Genomic DNA, 21,382 nt, shown 5'->3' with positions numbered 1-21,382 from the left:
TTAGTGTTCCCAGTCGGGTGTAGGGTTACCACCTGTCCAGGATTCACCCGGACAGTCCAGGTTTTGAATCATGTGCTCGGGTTTCAGACTGCCTGATACCCGGACACATTATTCAGCCCTGACTGTGGCTCCCAGGCAGGGTTGCTGGCTGCATTTGAAAGCAGAGAGTGTCTGTTAGGCCCTTTTCACACTTGTTCGATCTAAAAGTCGTGTGATTTTACTGCAATTTCGCCACAATTTTTTGCCGTGATTTTGTCCCGATTTTGACTGGACTTGAAGCAATGCCTGTGTAATATTGAGGTCTATGGACCTCAAAACGCATCAAAGTCGGACCAAAGTAGTGCAGGAAATCATGGAGTACGACTTGTCATGCAACTTTGCAGTCCCAAGTCGTAGAACAAGTTGCACAAGTGTGAAAAGGGGCCTTACACTCTCTTTCACACTGCCCAGGCCCATTACTGACAGCCCCCCCCCCCCTCCCTTGCACAGACGGACAGGGGAGAGAGAGAGCTGGATCTTCTCCTCCACCTCCCCCTCCTCCTGTGTCTGCTGCAACCACACTACAATCCCTGGCAGTACTGTGCTTCTCTCAGTGCTGTGCAGGGGGGTGTGGGTGGGAAATGTGGAGCCAGGCAGATGCAACTACATCCTGCATGAAAGATGCCGATGTCTGAGCCTCCACCCTGAGGTGAGTGAGCTCACCAGCCATCCCCTGTCTGTAGCTGAGTCTCCCCCCTCCCTCCCTTCTCTCTCCTGCCCCTGAGTTAGTACACAATTGTAATGGGGGGAGGGGTCTGATGTAAGGAGGGCTTTGGTGAGAAGAGCACTCCTTACACCTGAGTTTCCCTTTACACCAGAGTCCACAGTATTCCCCCTAACATCAGAGTCTGCAGAGTCCCCCCTTACAGTGTAGGGGGAGTCTGTGGATTCAGATGTATGGGGAAACTCTGAAGGTTCAGATGTAAAAGAGAACTCTGTGGATTCAGATGTAAAGGGGAACTCTCTGGATTCAGATGTAAAGGGCAACTCTGGGGATTCAGATCTAAAGCAGAACTCGCTAGGGGGGAACCCCTGGGTGAATCTAAGATGGAAAAGGACCAGGGGATTCTAGTGGACAACAGGCTTGGCAGTGGCATGCAACGCCAAGCCGCTGCAAGCAAAGCCAACAGAATACTGGGATGTATAAAAAAGGGGATTCGCTCCAGAAAGAAATTATTCTCCCACTCTACAAGACTCTGGTCCTTCCACATCTGGAGTATGCTGTCCAGTTCTGGGCACCGGTCCTCAAAAAGGATCTGCTGGAACTGGAGAGAGTCCAGAGAAGGGAAACAAAGATAATTTGGGGAATGGAGGACATCAGCTATGAGGAAAGACTACAAGCACTGAACTTATTCTCTCTGGAGAAGAGACGATTGAGGGGGGATATTATATCAATGTACAAATACTGTACTGGTGACCCTAGCATAAGGAACAAACTTTTCAGAGAAAGGGAATACAATAAGACATATGGCCACTCACTAAAACTAGACGAAAAACGGTTTAACCTTAAACTACATAAAGGGTTCTTTACTGTCAGAGTGGTAAGGATGTGGAATTCTCTTCCACAAGCAGTGGTATCAGCAGGGAGTTTTCAAAAAACTATTAGATGGGCACCTTAAAGACCACAACATACAGGGGTATACAATGTACGGTTAGCAGCAAACACACACACACACACATACATTATGGGTTGAACTGGATGGACTGATGTCTTTTTTCAACCTCATTAAAGCGGAGTTCCACCCTGGTTATACATTTTTTAATAAAAATACCCCCGGGACAGTCTGGGCTAGCACATTCCACAATGGATAGCCTCTGATCTGTCCCGGGTTGCACTTACCTTTTGGGAGAAATACTTACCTTGAAAATGTCTTGTCCAGCGCTGCCATCTCAGGTGTGGGCAGCTTGAAGCCAGAGCGATCCTCTTCCGCGTCCTCTTCCGTCCTCTTCCTTCTTCTTCGGTCCCACGATGCACTGCACCGGCCCCGACGTCACTTCCGGTGCGCGCGCGTCATCCCTCCACAGCTTCTGGGCATGCCCAGAAGCTGTTTAGAAGGGAATGACGCGCGCGCCCCGGAACTGACGGCGGAGCCGGTGCAGGCGCAATGATTCCTGGGAGTGATGACGTTCAGCTCTCAGGAATCATTGCAAAAGCCAGGAAGTGACGAATCGCCGTGGCCACCGAGGGGAGGAAGAAGGAAGTAAGGTAAGTATATTTTCTCTACAAGGTAAGTAAAAAAAAAAAAAATTGCGATTATCCATTTGTTTTTCAGGTGACCCGGAGCGAGAAGATGGAGGTAAGTATAAATTTAGGGTGGAACTCCGCTTTAACTATGTAACTATGTAACTCTGTGGATTCAAATGTAAAAGGAAACTTTGCGGATTCAAATCTAAAGGAAATCTTTTCAGATTCAGATGTAAAGGAAAACTTTGTAGATTCATATCTAAAGGGGAACTCTGTGAACTCTGATGTAAGGGGAAACTCTTGTGATCAACCCCTTATGATTAGAAATATTATTTAATCACAAAAATATATGTATAGTATATACTACATCCAGAAAATTGCTGTGCAGTGCATTGTACAAATGTAATGAATTTAGTGCACTACAAAAAAAATAAAAAATTCAGTGCGTTACTAAAGTGTTCGGGTTTGGCTTGAAGAAAAGTTTGCAACCCTAGTCGGGTACCTTCCCGTCGAGTTTGTTGTGAACTTTAATGTTACTATATGTTCTATTTCTGCAACTGGATTCTACATATTCACTGCCGCCGCGCCATGCTGCACCTCCCTACAAGCGCCTGCATCTATCCAGAGTGCTATTTGGGTGATCTGACAGCTGCAGATTTGTCCATCCAAGCTGATTTCTTTACATGTATGGCCAGCATTAGAGTTTACATTATTATTATTATTATACAGGATTTATATAGCGCCAACAGTTTGCGCAGCGCTTTACAATGTGAGGGAAGACAATACAGTTGCAATACAATTCAATACAGGAGGAACTAGAGGGCCCTGCTCTTTAGAGCTTACAATCTAGAATGGAGGGTCAAGTGAAACAAAAGGCAATACATCTAGTATAAAGAGAAACTTCAGTACTCAAAATGCTTACCCCTACCCCCCTCACTGGCACCGCCATTTTCGAATGTCTGCTGTATGTGAAGGTGTGCCAAAGGGATGTGCAGGCGCATACAAACAGGGACCTCCTTAGTTGCACTGCCTTCATGCATGTATGGGTCCTAAAGGCAAGGCAGGGCCCTTCAGCACATCTGCGCATGCTTAGCATCAAACGCAACACCAACAACACCACTCTCTTCTAAGTAAGAAAGGAGGAAATTATCAAAAATGCTGGAAGCATTAAAAAAAAAGAGGAGGGGGGGGGGGGGTGGCTGGAGGCAAGTGTAAATATTGTGTTTTTTATGGGGTGCAGGTCTGCTTTAATTTTGTGTGGGGTTGCCTTTAGATGTTTGCTTAGTTTAATAAGTACTGAAAGTATGCTGTCTCCAAGCGGTGACTCAGGCCTCTCTGACAGTCCTTTTCACAGCACAGTCAGAGTTGGTGACGACAGCCGGGTTTATTAAACGGCAGTGCTGAGTCAGCGCACACTCGTGTCAACTCCTTAAAACTCTAATTAGAAAGGATTCATTTTGGTGATTGAGAAAGTTTCCGTCACTCCCTCCCATTCCTTCCATGTGATCTTGCTGCAAAGATCTTCGTCAGATCACAGGATACTTTCTGGGCCCCAAGGCTGTGACGGCCCCACTTGCCTCTGTAAATTCCCATGATATGAATACAGGTGGGCTGAAGCTGATGCAAGGCTTTATTGTACCTGCTGTCAGCCGCACTGCCCAGGGGGACAGAAATGTTACTCGCTGACAGCTGTTCTTCATAATGACAGTCGGTTTATTATAGATGGGGCTTATAAATAGAGGTGACTTCGGAAAACACACACACAAGCAGGCTGCTCAAAAATCACTGCTGGTTTACTAAACGCAAGAAGATTTACTGACGTTAAACCGTCTGATATTTCAATTTTTGGTCGATGCTGAAGAGTTAAAAAACCTGACAGTTGCTTCTATCTCTTGGGAACCCTATAGACTCATTGACACCTGCGCAGCCCTCTAAAAATTGATCTTCGCTGATTCGCTTTTCAGTGGGCAGTTGATAAGCGGCTGGGAGGTGACATGTATCTTCCTTACCCCCTGTTCTCGCCCGTACCACTGCACCGCAACAGTATGCATATCATGCATTTGCAAGGCGATTGGGGCATGGCCCTATTGACTTGAATGGATCCCGTTTGGTGGTGTTACTGCCCACCGAATGTGACATGTGGTATAATCAGGGCTTTTTTTTTTTTCAACGGGAACGCAGTTCCAGCACATCCAGTACTGATTGGATGTAACGGTAAAGGGTCTGGTGTGTTGGAGGGTCCGGTGTGCTGGAGGGTCCGTGTGTTGGAGGGTCCGGTGTGCTGGAGGGTCCGGTGTGCTGGAGGGTCAGGTGTGCTGGAGGGTCCGATGTGCTGGAGGGTCAGGTGTGCTGGAGGGTCAGGTGTGCTGGAGGGTCAGGTGTGCTGGAGGGTCCGATGTGCTGGAGGGTCAGGTGTGCTGGAGGGTCCGGTGTGCTGGAGGGTCAGGTGTGCTGGAGGGTCAGGTGTGCTGGAGGGTCAGGTGTGCTGGAGGGTCCGATGTGCTGGAGGGTCAGGTGTGCTGGAGGGTCCGGTGTGCTGGAGGGTCAGGTGTGCTGGAGGGTCAGGTGTGCTGGAGGGTCCGATGTGCTGGAGGGTCAGGTGTGCTGGAGGGTCAGGTGTGCTGGAGGGTCAGGTGTGCTGGAGGGTCCGGTGTGCTGGAGGGTCAGGTGTGCTGGAGGGTCCGATGTGCTGGAGGGTCCGGTGTGCTGGAGGGTCAGGTGTGCTGGAGGGTCCGATGTGCTGGAGGGTCAGGTGTGCTGGAGGGTCCGATGTGCTGGAGGGTCCGATGTGCTGGAGGGTCTGGTGTGCTGGAGGGTCAGGTGTGCTGGAGGGTCCGATGTGCTGGAGGGTCAGGTGTGCTGGAGGGTCAGGTGTGCTGGAGGGTCAGGTGTGCTGGAGGGTCTATTGTAGTGATTGCGAACCTTGGCCCCCCTAGATGTTTTGGAACTACATTTCCCATGATGCTCCACTACACTGCAGAGTGGATTCTGAGTATTCACTGCCGCTGCACCATGCTGCACCTCCCCCACAAGCTCCTGCATCTATCCAGACGCAAGTGCTATTCAGGTATTCTGACAGCTGCAGATGCGGGCTGTCATAATACAATAGCTAGCACTGCAGATTTGTCCATCCAAACTGATTTCTTTACATATATGGCCAGCATTAGAGTTTACATCTAGTATAAAGAGGAACTTCAGTACTTTAAATGCTTACCCCTACCCACCTTTTATGTTTTGGAACTACATTTCCCATGATGCTCAACTACAATGCAGAGTGCATGAGCATCATGGTAAATGTAGTTCCAAAACATCTGGGGTGCCAAAATTCACCATCACTGGTCTAATGGCTACTGTGGGATCTATTGTCACTGTGGGATCTATTGCTGCTGAGGGGTCCATTATGTCTGGGGGGGATCTACTGTTGAGGGAGGGGTTTACTGTTGCTGGCTGCTGGAGGGTCTATTGATGCTGGCTATTGAGAGATCTAAAATGAAAATATCTGCGCTTACACAAAATGATAGCAGCAACAATATGTGAGACAAACACAATAAACAATATAAATTTTAAAAAAAATGCGCTAAAAATGATATTAGAAACAGAAGTTGTGATTTTAAGTGATATAGAAAATGTCCATGAATTCAACAAAGTCCAACACCGGTGAAGTGAAGGTTTTGAAACCATATAATCCTTCCCACAAATGTGGCTATTGACACCAAAAGTGAAATTCCTCCACCAAAACCAATTGGCCTCTTACCAAAACCAAGGGACCTGAAGGTCAACAACACCTTTGGCATAACTCCGCCAGGGCCTCTTGGACACAAGAGGTCCTTTATATTTTGTCCATGCTTCTTCTGAAAGCATGGACAAAACATAAAGTCTGACCTCTCCTGAAAAAGATAGTCACTGTCTTGCCTAAATACTATGGGGGATTTACTAAAACTGGAGAGTGCAAAATCTGGTGCAGCTCTGTGTAGAAACCAATCAGCTTTCAGGTTTTATTGTCAAAGTTTAATAGAAAAACCTGAAGTTAGAAGTGGATTGGCTACCATGTAAATCTGCTCCTGTTTTAGTAAATCTTCCCCTTTGTGCCACAAACCCGAAACGAGTGAGCAGATGACAACTCTCTGACTTTATGGATTTGCATACTTGCTTCGGCTCATTCATACGGATGACCACAGGTGAGAATCTGCGACTAACCCTATACAAATCAATGGGCAGTGCTGCCACTGTTTGCATGCAAGCGTAGTAATTAGGGCATTTGGCCAGCCCTGGTTGCAGACGGTTTGGCTGTACACAAAACGGACGGCGCTCAAACCGACTATGGCCACGCTCCCTGACATGTTTCGTCCCGCCTGCCGAAACATGTTAGGGGGTGTGGCCGGAGCAGCATTTAAAAGAAGAAAAAAAATGGATAAGAAAATAGAAACAATTATAGTTTTTTTTTTGTGCAGTACCCCTCATTACAATATACCAGTCATATGATGATGTTGTGCTGCACCGGTGGCAGTATATAAAAAATAAAAAAGAGACCAAACTATTTTTATTTAATTCCTTAATTTTCCAAAAAATTTAGACAAAAAAATTACAACTTCAAAAAAGTTGCCATGCCTCTTACTAAATACCTTGGACTGTCTATTTTCCAAAAAGGGGTAATTTGGGGGATGTTTGTACTGTCCTGGCATTTTAGGACCTCAAGAAATGAGAGCACTTCATGCTTCCCTCTGCTGACCAGCTTCATGGAGTTGATGATTTCAATTTCCAGCAGGACTTGGCACCTGCCCAAACTGCCCAAAATACCAATATCTGGTTTAACCACTTGCCGACCAGTCACTGGGACTGTACTGCGGCAAAGTGGCTCGATTCCGTCCAGCGACGTAGACCTACGTCGCTGGACTCCTCCCCTTGTAGGCGGCCGCGCGCACGCCGCCGGAGGCGCGCTCCCGCTGTTTTCAGTCACAGCGGGAGTCGGGCCAGGGAAGGAGTGGCGGCGATCGCCGCTGCTCTTCCCCGATCATCGGGGAATCGAGTTTGGAGATCCGCCCGCTTGTGTAAACAGAGCGGGCGGATCTCCTAAGTGACAAACAGTGACAGATTGCAGAGTTCAGCATAGCTGAACATGCGATCTGTCCCTGTGTCACTCAGCCACCTCCCCCCACACACGTTAGTAAGCACCAGGCATACATTAACCCCTCCCTCTCCAATAAAATTAACCCCTTCCCTGCCAGTGTCATTTTTACAGTAACAGTGCATATTTATAGCACTGATTACTGTAGTAATGTCACTGGTACCCCCAAAAGTGTAAAAAATGTCAGTCAAGGGTCCGGTCTATCCGCCCCAATGTCAAAGTCCCGGAAAAGAAATCGCAGATCGCCGCCATTACTCGTTAAAAAAAAACCCCACCAAAAATGACAGAAATCTTTCCCTTAGTTAGTAAACGCAATAACTTTTGCGCAAACCAATCAAAATACGCTTATTGTGATTTTTTTTACCAAACATAGGTAGCAGAAAACAAATTGGCCAAAAATGTAAAAAAAAATTTGATTTTTACATTTTTGTGGGGGGGAATTTCATATAAAAAAATGTGAAAAATATTGTTATTTTTTCAAAATAAACGCTCTTTTTTTGTTTATAGCGCAAAAAGTAAAAATCGCACAGGTGATCAAATACCACCAAAAGAAAGCTCTGTTTGTGGGAAAAAAAGGACATAAATTTCGTATGGGTACGGCGTCGCACGACCGCGCAATTGTCAGTTAAAGTCGCACAGCGCCGAATCGCAAAAAGTGGCCTGGACGTAAGACAGCAAAATCCTCCGGTGGTAAAGTGGTTAATGATCATGGTATCACTGTGCTTGATTGGCCAGCAAACTCGCCTGACCTGAACCCTATAGAGAATCTGTGGGGTATTGTCAAGAGGAAGAGGAGAGACACCAGACCCAACAATGCAGATGAGCTGAAGGCCGCTATCAAGGCAACCTGGGCTTCCATAACACCTCAGCGGTGCCACAGGCTGATCGCCTCCATGCCACACTGCAATGATGCAGTAATTCATGCAACAGGAGCCCCAACCAAGTATTGAGTGCATACTATACTGTACATGGACATACTTTTAAGTAAGCCAACATTTCTGTATTAAAAATCCCTTTTTATTTATTTTTTGTTCTTTGGTCTTATGTTTTATTCTAAATTTCTGAGATACAGAATTTTGGGTTGTCACTAGCTGCAAGCCATAATCATCAAAATGAAAAGAAAGAAATGCTTGAAATATATCACTCTGTGTGTAACGCATCTATATAAAATACATTTTGAATTTAATTACTGAAATAAAATAACTTTTTGATGATATTCAAATTTTATGAGATGAACCTGTATATACCATCGTTTGTGGACTCTATATTTTTCACACAGACTAAATAATATCCTCTGATTTTGGGTTATTTTTGCCAAATAAATGTAGCAGAATACATGTTGGCCTAAATGTATGAAGAAAGATTATTTATTTGCAAAATTTTATAACAGAAACTATGAAAAACATGTTTTTTCCCAATTTTTCTATTTATAGTAAAAAATAAAAACCCAGTGGTGATCCAATACCACCAAATGAAAGCTCTATTTGTTTAATGAAATTATCTAAATTTCATTTGGGTACAGTGTTGCATGACTGCGCAATTGTCAGTTAACCACTTAAGCCCTGGAAGATTTTACCCCCTTCCTGACCAGGGCCTATTTTGCGATTCGGCACTGCGTGACTTTAACGGACAATTGCGCGGTCGTGCGACGCTGTACCTAAACGAATTTGACGTCCTTTTTTCCCACAAACAGAGCTTTCTTTTGGTGGTATTTGATCACCTGTGCGATTTTTTGATCATGCGCTATAAACAAAAAAAGAGCGTCAATTTTGCAAAAATAACAATATTTTTCACATTTTTTATATGAAATTCCCCCCAAAAAATGTAAAAATCAAAATTTTTTAACATTTTCGGCCAATTTGTTTTCTGCTACATATGTTTGGTAAAAAAAATCGCAAAAAGCGTATTTTGATTGGTTTGCGCAAAAGTTATCGCATTTACTAACAAAGGGAAAGATTTCTGTCATTTTTGTTGTTTTTTAACGCGTAATGGCGGCGATCTGCGATTTTTTTTGCGGTACTGCGACATTGCGGCGGACAGATCGGACCCTTGACTGACATTTTTGACACTTTTGGGGTTACCAGTGACATTTCTACAGTAATCAGTGCTATACATATGCACTGTTACTGCAAAATTACACTGGCAGTGAAGGGGTTAACTTTTTTTTGAGAGGGAGGGGTTGTGTGTCCCTAGGGGCGTGATTCTAACTGTGATTGGCTGTGGCTTGAGGTGTAGGAACAGTGCTCAACGGTCCTACATAGTAGAACCGTATGATCACTATTCCTACACAGGGGAGAATGACAGGCGGCTTGTTTACATTAGCCGCCTGCCTTTCTCCCTCTCCACCGACAATCGCGAGTGACCGGCGAACGATCGGGTCTGCCGGTCACACGCGCGGGGGGGTCTGTGACCGCGCGGGAGCGGGAGTGCACCTCCGGCGGCGCAAGCTCGCTCCCTAGAGCCCTCACAGGCTAGCAACGTAGACCTACGCCGCTCTGCCTGTGAGGGGCTGACTGCCGCAGTAAATATACTGTGAGCAGTCGGCAAGCGGTTAAAGTAGCGCAGTGCTGAATAGCAAAAAAGATGGGGAGGAGGCAATGTCATAGGGAGTACTGTGATCTCTGACACAGGTAATACCATATATACTCGAGTATAAGCCGACTTTTTCAGCACAATTTTTTATGCTGAAAAAGCCCCCCTCGGCTTAAACCTGTTACCTGTTCTCCAGTGAAGTGAAGTGCTCGGGAAAGCCTGTACACATTCAGCTATTCTGGGGCAGACGGCGCATGCGCGGAGACGTGTTGGCGCCGGGCGGCGCCATTTTTAAACGTAAGGCACCTCCCCGAAAAGTAGGGTGAGATTCTCCTATACCCTGCAGGCAGCACTGCATCTCCTGTACCATGTCCATAGCCCCTGCACCATGCCCGCAGCCCCTGTTTTGGGTCTCGTGGTGGTCCAGTTGGGTCCAGTAGCTGCTGCATTTCCCACCCTAGGCTTATACTCATTACGTTTTCCCAGTGTTTTGTGGTAAAATTAGGCTTATATTCGGGTCGGCTTATACTCGCGTATATACGGTACATATCTGAAAATGTTACAGTCACACTACTTAGCATGCAAAGACTTTAAAAGAAAAATATATCCCACTCTAAGGCTGGCCATACATTATGCAATTTCTTGTGCTATTTTCCTTTAGATTTACAAACGTATAATATGAGGTCACACCTCAACACTCTCAATTTGTATGCAACCAGGCAGGTCCTTGCTCTACATTGTTGAAGGTAAATATAAAGGAAATTGAGTGCCACATACAGTAGATAAGATAAGAACGAGTGGGAAGTCTTTGTTTTTATCTGAAACTATCACACTGCAAACTATAAAGATGTGATTTTCTTACAGCTCACTGTAGATTATCTAATACCTACTAATGCTCTGCGAGTTCTCTGTCCTATCACTAAATGAAAGGTCACCTAAATCAGCTGGAAGGTTAATATTAACCGAAAGTTCAATAGTCACATGGGCCTGACCATGGCTTCTCACATCTCACTAATGTCCTCAGCACTGACTTTTCTACTCCCCACTCAGCTCAGCTGTTGTGACCCCACATCTGCTCATTGTCCTGCCCGCTGTCCCCTCCACATCTGCTCATTGTCCTGCCCGCTGTCCCCTCCACATCTGCTCATTGTCCTGCCCGCTGTCCCCTCCACATCTGCTCAGTGTCCTGCCCGCTGTCCCCTCCACATCTGCTCAGTGTCCTGCCCGCTGTCCCCTCCACATCTGCTCAGTGTCCTGCCCGCTGTGCCCTCCACATCTGCTCATTGTCCTGCCCGCTGTCCCCTCTACATCTGCTCAGTGTCCTGCCCGCTGTCCCCTCCACATCTGCTTAGTGTCCTGCCCGCTGTCCCCTCCACATCTGCTCATTGTCCTGCCCGCTGTCCCCTCCACATCTGCTCAGTGTCCTGCCCGCTGTCCCCTCCACATCTGCTCAGTGTCCTGCCCGCTGTGCCCTCCACATCTGCTCATTGTCCTGCCCGCTGTCCCCTCTACATCTGCTCAGTGTCCTGCCCGCTGTCCCCTCCACATCTGCTTAGTGTCCTGCCCGCTGTCCCCTCCACATCTGCTCATTGTCCTGCCCGCTGTCCCCTCCACATCTGCTCAGTGTCCTGCCCGCTGTCCCCTCCACATCTGCTCAGTGTCCTGCCCGCTGTCCCCTCCACATCTGCTCAGTGTCCTGCCCGCTGTGCCCTCCACATCTGCTCATTGTCCTGCCCGCTGTCCCCTCTACATCTGCTCAGTGTCCTGCCCGCTGTCCCCTCCACATCTGCTTAGTGTCCTGCCCGCTGTCCCCTCCACATCTGCTCATTGTCCTGCCCGCTGTCCCCTCCACATCTGCTCAGTGTCCTGCCCGCTGTCCCCTCCACATCTGCTCAGTGTCCTGCCCGCTGTGCCCTCCACATCTGCTCATTGTCCTGCCCGCTGTCCCCTCTACATCTGCTCAGTGTCCTGCCCGCTGTCCCCTCCACATCTGCTTAGTGTCCTGCCCGCTGTCCCCTCCACATCTGCTCATTGTCCTGCACGCTGTCCCCTCCACATCTGCTCAGTGTCCTGCCCGCTGTCCCCTCCACATCTGCTCAGTGTCCTGCCCGCTGTCCCCTCCACATCTGCTCAGTGTCCTGCCCGCTGTCCCCTCCACATCTGCTTAGTGTCCTGCCCGCTGTCCCCTCCACATCTGCTTGGTGTCCTGCCCGCTGTCCCCTCCACATCTGCTCAGTGTCCTGCCCGCTGTGCCCTCCACATCTGCTCATTGTCCTGCCCGCTGTCCCCTCTACATCTGCTCAGTGTCCTGCCCGCTGTCCCCTCCACATCTGCTTAGTGTCCTGCCCGCTGTCCCCTCCACATCTGCTCATTGTCCTGCCCGCTGTCCCCTCCACATCTGCTCAGTGTCCTGCCCGCTGTCCCCTCCACATCTGCTTAGTGTCCTGCCCGCTGTCCCCTCCACATCTGCTTAGTGTCCTGCCCGCTGTCCCCTCCACATCTGCTTAGTGTCCTGCCCGCTGTCCCCTCCACATCTGCTTGGTGTCCTGCCCGCTGTCCCCTCCACATCTGCTTGGTGTCCTGCCCGCTGTCCCCTCCACATCTGCTCAGTGTCCTGTCAGCTGTCCCCTCCACATCTGCTCAGTGTCCTGTCAGCTGTCCCCTTCACATCTGCTCAGTGTCCTGTCAGCTGTCCCCTCCACATCTGCTCAGTGTCCTTCCCGCTGTCCCCTCCACATCTGCTCAGTGTCCTGTCAGCTGTCCCCTTCACATCTGCTCGGTGTCCTGTCCACTGTCCCCTCCACATCTGCTTAGTGTCCTGTCAGCTGTCCCCTTCACATCTGCTCAGTGTCCTTCCCGGTATCCCCTCCACATCTGCTCAGTGTCCTGCCCGCTGTCCCCTCCACATCTGCTCAGTGTCCTGCCCGCTGTCCCCTCCACATCTGCTCAGTGTCCTGCCCGCTGTCCCCTCCACATCTGCTCAGTGTCCTGCCTGCTTTCCCCTCCATATCTGCTTGGTGTCCTGTCCACTGTCCCCTCCACATCTGCTCAGTGTCCTGTCAGCTGTCCCCTCCACATCTGCTCAGTGTCCTGTCAGCTGTCCCCTCCACATCTGCTCAGTGTCCTGACTGCTTTCCCCTCCATATCTGCTCGGTGTCCTGTCCACTGTCCCCTCCACATCTGCTCAGTGTCCTGCCCGCTATCCCCTCCACATCTGCTCAGTGTCCTGCCCCCTGTCCCCTCCACATCTGCTCGGTGTCCTGCCCGCTATCCCCTCCACATCTGCTCAGTGTCCTGCCCCCTGTCCCCTCCACATCTGCTCGGTGTCCTGCCCGCTATCCCCTCCACATCTGCTCAGTGTCCTGCCCCCTGTCCCCTCCACATCTGCTCAGTGTCCTGCCCCCTGTCCCCTCCACATCTGCTCAGTGTCCTGCCCGCTATCCCCTCCACATCTGCTCAGTGTCCTGCCCCCTGTCCCCTCCACATCTGCTCGGTGTCCTGCCCGCTATCCCCTCCACATCTGCTTAGTGTCCTGCCCGCTGTCCCCTCCACATCTGCTCAGTGTCCTGCCCGCTATCCCCTCCACATCTGCTCAGTGTCCTGCCCCCTGTCCCCTCCACATCTGCTCGGTGTCCTGTCCACTGTCCCCTCCACATCTGCTTAGTGTCCTGCCCGCTGTCCCCTCCACATCTGCTCAGTGTCCTGCCCGCTATCCCCTCCACATCTGCTCAGTGTCCTGTCCACTGTCCCCTCCACATCTGCTTAGTGTCCTGCCCGCTGTCCCCTCCACATCTGCTTAGTGTCCTGTCCACTGTCCCCTCCATATCTGCTCGGTGTCCTGTCCACTGTCCCCTCCACATCTGTTTAGTGTCCTGTCCACTGTCCCCTCCATATCTGCTCGGTGTCCTGTCCACTGTCCCCTCCATATCTGCTTAGTGTCCTGCCCGCTGTCCCCTCCACATCTGTATGGTCCTGCCCGCTGTCCCCTCCACATCTGTTCAGTGTCCTGCCTGCTTTCCCCTCAGATCCCCAGATGTGGTCCTGGCTCCTGACCCCCCTGATGTGGACCCTGCCCTAGCTCATGACCCCCCAGATGTGGCCCCTGTCCTGGCTCCTGACCTTCCAGATGTGGTCCCTGTCCTGGCTCCTGTCCCCCCAGATGTGGTCCCTGCCCTGGCTCATGACCCCCCAGATGTGGTCTCTGTCCTTGCTCCTGACCCCTCAGATGTGGTCCCTGCTCTGGCTCCTGACCTCCTAGATGTGGTCTCTGTCCTGGCTCCTTACCCCCCAGATGTGGTCCCTGTCCAGGCTCCTGTCCCCCCAGATGTGGTCCCTGTCCTGGCTCCTTACCCCCCAGATGTGGTCCCTGTCCAGGCTCCTGTCCCCCCACATGTGGTCCCTGTCCTGGCTCCTGACCCCCCAGATGTGGTCCCTGTCCTGGCTTCTGGCCCCCCCAGATGTGGTCCCTGTCCTGGCTCCTAAACCCCAGATGTGGCCCCTGATCCCCGATGTGGTCTCTGTTCTGGTTCTGCCCCCCAGATGCAGCCTCTGTCCTGGCTCCTGACCCCCCCCCCCAGAATGTGGTCCCTGTCCTCGCTCCTGACCCCCAGATGTGGTCTCTCTCCTGGCTCCTGACCCCCCAGATGTGGCCCCTGTCCTGGTACCTGTCCCCCCCCCCAAATATGGTTCCTGTCCTGGCTCCTGACCCCCAGATATGGCCCCTGACCCCCTGATGTGGACTCTGTCCTGGCTCCTGTCCCCCCAGATGTAGTCCCTGTCCTGGCTCCTGACCCCCAGATGTGGCCCCTGACCCCTCAGATGTGGCCCCTGTCCTGCCTCCTGACCCCCCAGATGTGGTCCCTGTCCTGGCACCTGACCCCCCAAATGTTGTTCCTGTCCTGGCTCCTGATCCCCCAGATGTGGCCCCTGTCCTGGCTCCTGACCCCCCCAAATGTGGTCTCTGTCCTGGCTCCTGACCCCCCAGATGCGGTCCCTGTCCTGGCTCCTGACCCCCCAGATGTGGTCTCTGTCCTGGCTCCTGACCCCCCAGATGCGGTCCCTGTCCTGGCTCCTGACCCCCCAGATGTGGCCCCTATCCTGGCTCCTGACCCCCCAGATGCGGTCCCTGTCCTGGCTCCTGACCCCCCAGATGTGGTCCCTGTCCTGGCTCCTGACCCCCCAGATGAGGCCCCTGTCCTGGCTTCTGACCCCCCAGATGTGGCCCCTGTCCTGGCTTCTGACCCCCCCCCCAGATGTGGCCCCCTGTTCTGGCTCCTTTCCCCCCCAGATGTGGTCCCTGTCCTGGCTTCTGGCCCCCTGATGTGGTCCCTGTCCTGGCTCCTGACCCCCCAGATGTGGCCCCTGTCCTGGCTCCTTACCCCCCAGATGTGGTCCCTGTCCTGGCTCCTGACCCCCCTGATGTGGTCCCTGTCCTGGCTCCTGACCCCCCAGATGTGGCCCCTGTCCTGGCTCCTTACCCCCCAGATGTGGTCCCTGTCCTGGCTCCTGACCCCCCTGATGTGGTCCCTGTCCTGGCTCCTGACCCCCAGATGTGGTCCCTGTCCTGGCTTCTGACCCCCCAGATGTGGTCCCTTTCCTGGCTCCTGACCCTCCAGATGTGGTCCCTGTCCTGGCTCCTGACCCCCCTGATGTGGTCCCTGTCCTGGCTCCTGACCCCCAGATGTGGTCCCTGTCCTGGCTCCTGACCCCCCAGATGAGGCCCCTGTCCTGGCTTCTGACCCCCCAGATGTGGCTCCTGTCTTGGCTTCTGACCCCCCCCAGATGTGGCCCCTGTCCTGGCTCCTTACCCCCCCCAGATGTGGTCCCTGTCCTGGCTTCTGGCCCCCTGATGTGGCCCCTGTGCTGGCTCCTGACCCCCCAGATGTGGCCCCTGTCCTGGCTCCTTACCCCCCAGATGTGGTCCCTTTCCTGGCTCCTGACCCCCCAGATGTGGTCCCTGTCCTGGCTCCTGACCCCCCTGATGTGGTCCCTGTCCTGGCTCCTGACCCCCAGATGTGGTCCCTGTCCTGGCTTCTGACCCCCCAGATGTGGTCCCTTTCCTGGCTCCTGACCCTCCAGATGTGGTCCCTGTCCTGGCTCCTGACCCCCCTGATGTGGTCCCTGTCCTGGCTCCTGACCCCCAGATGTGGTCCCTGTCCTGGCTCCTGACCCCCCAGATGAGGCCCCTGTCCTGGCTTCTGACCCCCCAGATGTGGCTCCTGTCTTGGCTTCTGACCCCCCCCAGATGTGGCCCCTGTCCTGGCTCCTTACCCCCCCCAGATGTGGTCCCTGTCCTGGCTTCTGGCCCCCTGATGTGGCCCCTGTGCTGGCTCCTGACCCCCCAGATGTGGCCCCTGTCCTGGCTCCTTACCCCCCAGATGTGGTCCCTTTCCTGGCTCCTGACCCCCCAGATGTGGTCCCTGTCCTGGCTCCTGACCCCCCAGATGTGGTCCCTGTCCTGGCTCCTGTGTGGAAGATTCCAGCCTGTATCGGAGGGAGGTGCCAGAGCAGCATCTTTGTAGCTTTTCCTTGTTTGCAAGTGAGAGAGAAGTCAGAGAGCGGAGAGGAGAGGAGGAGGAGCCGCACACTGAGCGCTGCACGGAGCTCCGAGCTGTCCGAGGAGAGGAGAGGAGAGGAGAGTCCCCGCTCTGTGCCCCCGCTATGCCCGCCGTCCCCCACTGACTGCCCGCCTGCCCGTCACCCACCATGTCCCAGGAGCGCCCCGAGCCCCGGCTCTGCCACATGCTGAAGGGGGAGCAAGGCTACGGCTTCCACCTGCATGGCGAGAAGAACAAGAGCGGCCAGTATATCCGCAAGGTGGAGCCCGGATCCCCCGCCGAGCTGGCCGGACTCCGAGCCGGAGACCGAGTGCTGCAAGTCAACGGGGCCAACGTGGAGAAAGAGACTCACCACCAGGTAACCACTTACCGCTACCTACCTACTCTATAGTACCCACCACCAGGTAACTACCTACCTACCTACCTACTATGTACTACCCACCACCAGGTAACGCCACTTACCTCTATATACTACCTACCTACCTACTATGTACTACCCACCACCAGGTAATCACTTACCTCTATATACTACCTACCTACCTACCTACCATGTACTACCCACCACCAGGTAATCACCACATACCTTTATATACCTACCTACTCTATAATACCCACCACCAGGTAATCACTTACCTCTTCTCTGTACTACCTACCTACCTACTACTCTGTACTACCCACCACCAGGTAACTACCTACCTACCTACTCTATAGTACCCACCACCAGGTAACTACCTACCTACCTACCTACTATGTACTACCCACCACCAGGTAATCACTTACCGCTACCTACCTACTCTATAGTACCCACCACCAGGTAATCACTTACCGCTACCTACCTACCTACTATGTACTACCCACCACCAGGTAATCACTTACCGCTACATACCTACCTACCTACTACTCTGTACTACCCACCACCAGGTAACGCCACTTACCTCTATATACCTACCTACCTACTCTGTACTACCCACCACCAGGTAATCACCACTTACCTTTATATACCTACCTACTCTATAATACCCACCACCAGGTAATCACTTACCTCTTCTCTGTACTACCCACCACCAGGTAACGCCACTTACCTCTATATACCTACCTACCATGTACTACCCACCACCAGGTAATCACTTACCGCTACCTACCTACCTACTCTATAGTACCCACCACCACCAGGTAATCACTTACCTCTGTATACTACCTACCTACTACCCTATAATACCCACCACCAGGTAATCACTTACCTCTACCTAACTACCATGTACTACCCACCACCAGGTAACACCACTTACCTCTATATACTACCTACCTACCTACTACAGTGTATTACCCACCACCAGGTAATCACTTACCTCTATATACTACCTACCTACCTATTCTGTACTACCCACCACCAGGTAATCACTTACCTCTATAAACTACCTACCTACTACCCTATAATACCCACCACCAGGTAATCACTTACCTCTATATACTACCTACCTACTTACTACTCTGTACTACCCACCACCAGGTAATCACTTACCTCTACTCTGTACTACCTACCTACTCTGTACTACCCACCACCAGGTAAGCCCACTTACCTCTACCCTGTACTACCTACCTACTCTATAGTACCACTTACCTCTATATACTACCTACCTACTACCCTATACTACCCACCACCAGGTAATCCCACTTACCTCTATAAACTACCTACCTACTACTCTGTACTACCCATCACCAGGTAAGCCCACTTACCTCTGCCCTGTACTACCTACCTACTCTATAGTACCCACCACCAAGTAACACAACTTACCTCTATATACTACCTACCTACTACCCTATAGTACCCACCACCAGGTAATCCCACTTAGCTCTATAAACTACCTACCTACCTACTACTCTTTACTACCCACCACCAGGTAACTCCACTTACCTCTTCTCTATACTACCTACCTACTACTCTGTACTACTTACCGCTCTATGCACCGCGCTACCCCCTACCCTGTACTGCCCACCACCAGGTAACATCACTACCCATGACTCTAATACTCTGTATAGATATTACCACCCATTACTGCTCACTACCCACCACAACCACCCATCCTCCTGGTCTGGTAATAAGCTGCGTAGTATATAATGACACTTTAATACATTTATTTACACCAAACATTTACTGCAGGAGAATCTTCCTTATAAATGACAGTGATTGATTCACCAACAGAGAATGTTTGATGGAAGTCACATTCACTGCTTTATAATGACCCCCTTAGTACATAGTGTCACTTATTCTACACTTAGCATTTCATTTTCAATGCCAAGTAACTTCTCTACCCCATATTGAATATAGTGTCACATCACCGCACTACCGATCCTCTCCGTACATACAGCACCTTGAAAAAGTATTCATACCCCATGACATTTTCCACATTTTGTCATGTTACAACCAAAAACGTAAATGTATTTTATTGGGATTTTATGTGATAGACCAACACAAAGTGTCACATAAATGTGAAATGGAAGGAAAATGATAAATGGTTTTCAATTTTTTTATAAATAAATATCTGAAAAGTGTGGTGTACATTTGTATTCAGCACCCTTTACTCTGATACCCCTAACTAAAATCTGGTGGAACCAATTGCCTTTCAGTTCTATCTGTGTGTAATTTAATCTCAGTACAAATACAGCTGTTCTGTGAAGCCCTCAGAGGTTTGCTAGAGTGAACAAACAGTATCATGAAGGCCAAGGAACACACCAGACAGGTCAGGGATAAGGTTGTGGAGACGTTTAAAGCAGGGTTAGGTTATACAAAAATAATCCCAAGCTTTGAACATCTCACAGAGCACTGTTCAATCCATCATCCGAAAACGGAAAGAGTATGGCACAACTGCAACCCTACAAAGACATGGCCGTCCTCCTAACCTGACAGGCCGGGCGAGGAGAGAATTAATCAGAGAAGCAGCCAAGAGGCCCATGGGAACTCTGGAGGAGCAGCAGAGATCCACAGCTCAGGAGGGAGAATCTGTCCACAGGACAACTATTAGTTGTGCCTCCACAAATCTGCCCTTTATGGAAGAGTGGAAGAAGAAAGCCATTGGTGAAAGAAAGCCATAAGAAGTCCCAATTGCAGTTTGTGAGAAGCCATGTGGGGGACACAGCAAACATGTTGAAGAAGATGCTCTAGTCAGATGAGACCAAAACTGAACTTCTTGGCCTAAAAGCAAAACGCTATGTGTGGCAGAAAACCAACACTGCACATCACCCTAAATACACCATCCCCACTGTGAAACATGGTGGTGGCAGCATCATGTTGTGGAGATGCTTTTCTTCCGCAGGGACAGGGAAGGTGGTCAGAGTTGATGGGAAGATGGATGGAGGCAAATACAGGGCAATCTTAGAAGAAAACCTGAGGGTCTGCAAAAGACTTGAGACTGGGGCGAAGGTTCCCCTTCCAGCAGGACAACGACCCAAAACAAACAGCCAGAGCTACAATGGAATGGTTTATATCAAAGCATATTCATGTGTTAGAATGACCCAATCAAAGTCCAGACCTAATTCCAATTAAGAATCTGTGGCAAGACTTGAAAATTCCTGTTCACAGACGTTCTCCATCCAATCTGACACAACTTGAGCTATTGTGCAGAACAAATGTCACTCTCTAGATGTGCAAAGCTGGTAGAGACACCCCAAAAATACTTACAGCTGTAATTGCATTGAAAGGCGGTTCTACTGAGTATTGACTGGGGGGTGAATACAAATGCACGCCTCACTTTTCTTCTTACATTATTTGTAAAAAAAATCTGAAAACTATTTATTATTTTCCTTCCACTTCACAGTTATGTGACACTTTGTGTCGGTCTATCACATAAAATCCCAATAAAGTACATTTACGTTGCTGGTTGTACCATGACAACATTTGGAAAATTTCAAGGGGTGTGAATACTTTGTCAAGGCACTGTGTACTGTTCAATCACCAAAATATTGATCCTCTCTGTAGTACATACTGTCATATCACCAAATTATTGATCCTCCCTGTAGTACATACTGTCATATCACCAAATTATTGATCCTCTCTGTAGTATATACTGTCATATAACCAAATTATTGATCCTCTCTGTAGTATATACTGCCATATCACCAAATTATTGATCCTCTCTGTAGTACATACTGCCATATCACCAAATTATTGATCCTCTCTGTACATGCACTGTCATGTAACCAAATTATTGATCCTCTCTGTAGTACATACTGTCATATCACCAAATTATTGATCCTCTCTTTAGTACATACTGTCATGTAACCAAATTATTGATCCTCTCTATAGTACATACTGTCATATCACCAAATTATTGATCCTCTCTTTAGTACATACTGTCATGTAACCAAATTATTGATCCTCTCTATAGTACATACTGCCATATCACCAAATTATTGATCCTCTCTGTAGTACATACTGCCATATAACCAAATTATTGATCCTCTCTTTAGTACATACTGTCATATCACCAAATTATTGATCCTTTCTGTAGTACATACTGTCATGTAACCAAATTATTGATCCTCTCTATAGTACATACTGCCATATAACCAAATTATTGATCCTCTCTGTAGTACATACTGTCATATCACCAAATTATTGATCCTCTCTGTAGTACATACTGTCATATCACCGAATTACTGATCCTCTCTGTAGTATATACTGTCATATCACCCAATTATTGATCCTCCCTGTAGTATATAGTGTCATATCACCAAATTATTGATCCTCTCTGCAGTACATACTATCATATCACCCAATTATAAATCCTCTCTGTATTATGTATTGTCATATCACCAAATTACCAATCCTCTCTGTAGTATACTATGTACTATCATATACTCTGGACAGTCTAAGTAACTGCACTCACTGGCAGGTAACTCAGCTACTCACACTGCGCTACCCATTCTGAATACTCAGCAATGCAT

The 21,382-nt window shown here is 49.6% G+C and overlaps 1 protein-coding gene across 1 annotated transcript in view; it reads left to right on the top strand.

The window, feature by feature from the left end:
- Window positions 1-16,438: 16,438 nt before the first annotated feature.
- Window positions 16,439-21,382, top strand: part of NHERF2 (NHERF family PDZ scaffold protein 2) — a 199,570-nt gene continuing 194,626 nt past the window's right edge. The window contains exon 1 of the mRNA XM_082260628.1: window positions 16,439-16,796. Coding sequence (XP_082116754.1) covers window positions 16,587-16,796 — 210 coding nt within the window. The 5' untranslated portion in view covers window positions 16,439-16,586. The remainder of the gene's footprint in view (window positions 16,797-21,382) is intronic.

This window comes from Pelophylax lessonae (genome assembly GCF_965119305.1).
Source record: "Pelophylax lessonae genome assembly, chromosome: 6".
Taxonomy (NCBI): Eukaryota; Metazoa; Chordata; class Amphibia; order Anura; family Ranidae; genus Pelophylax; species Pelophylax lessonae.
This window is presented reverse-complemented; position numbering and strand designations above follow the sequence as displayed.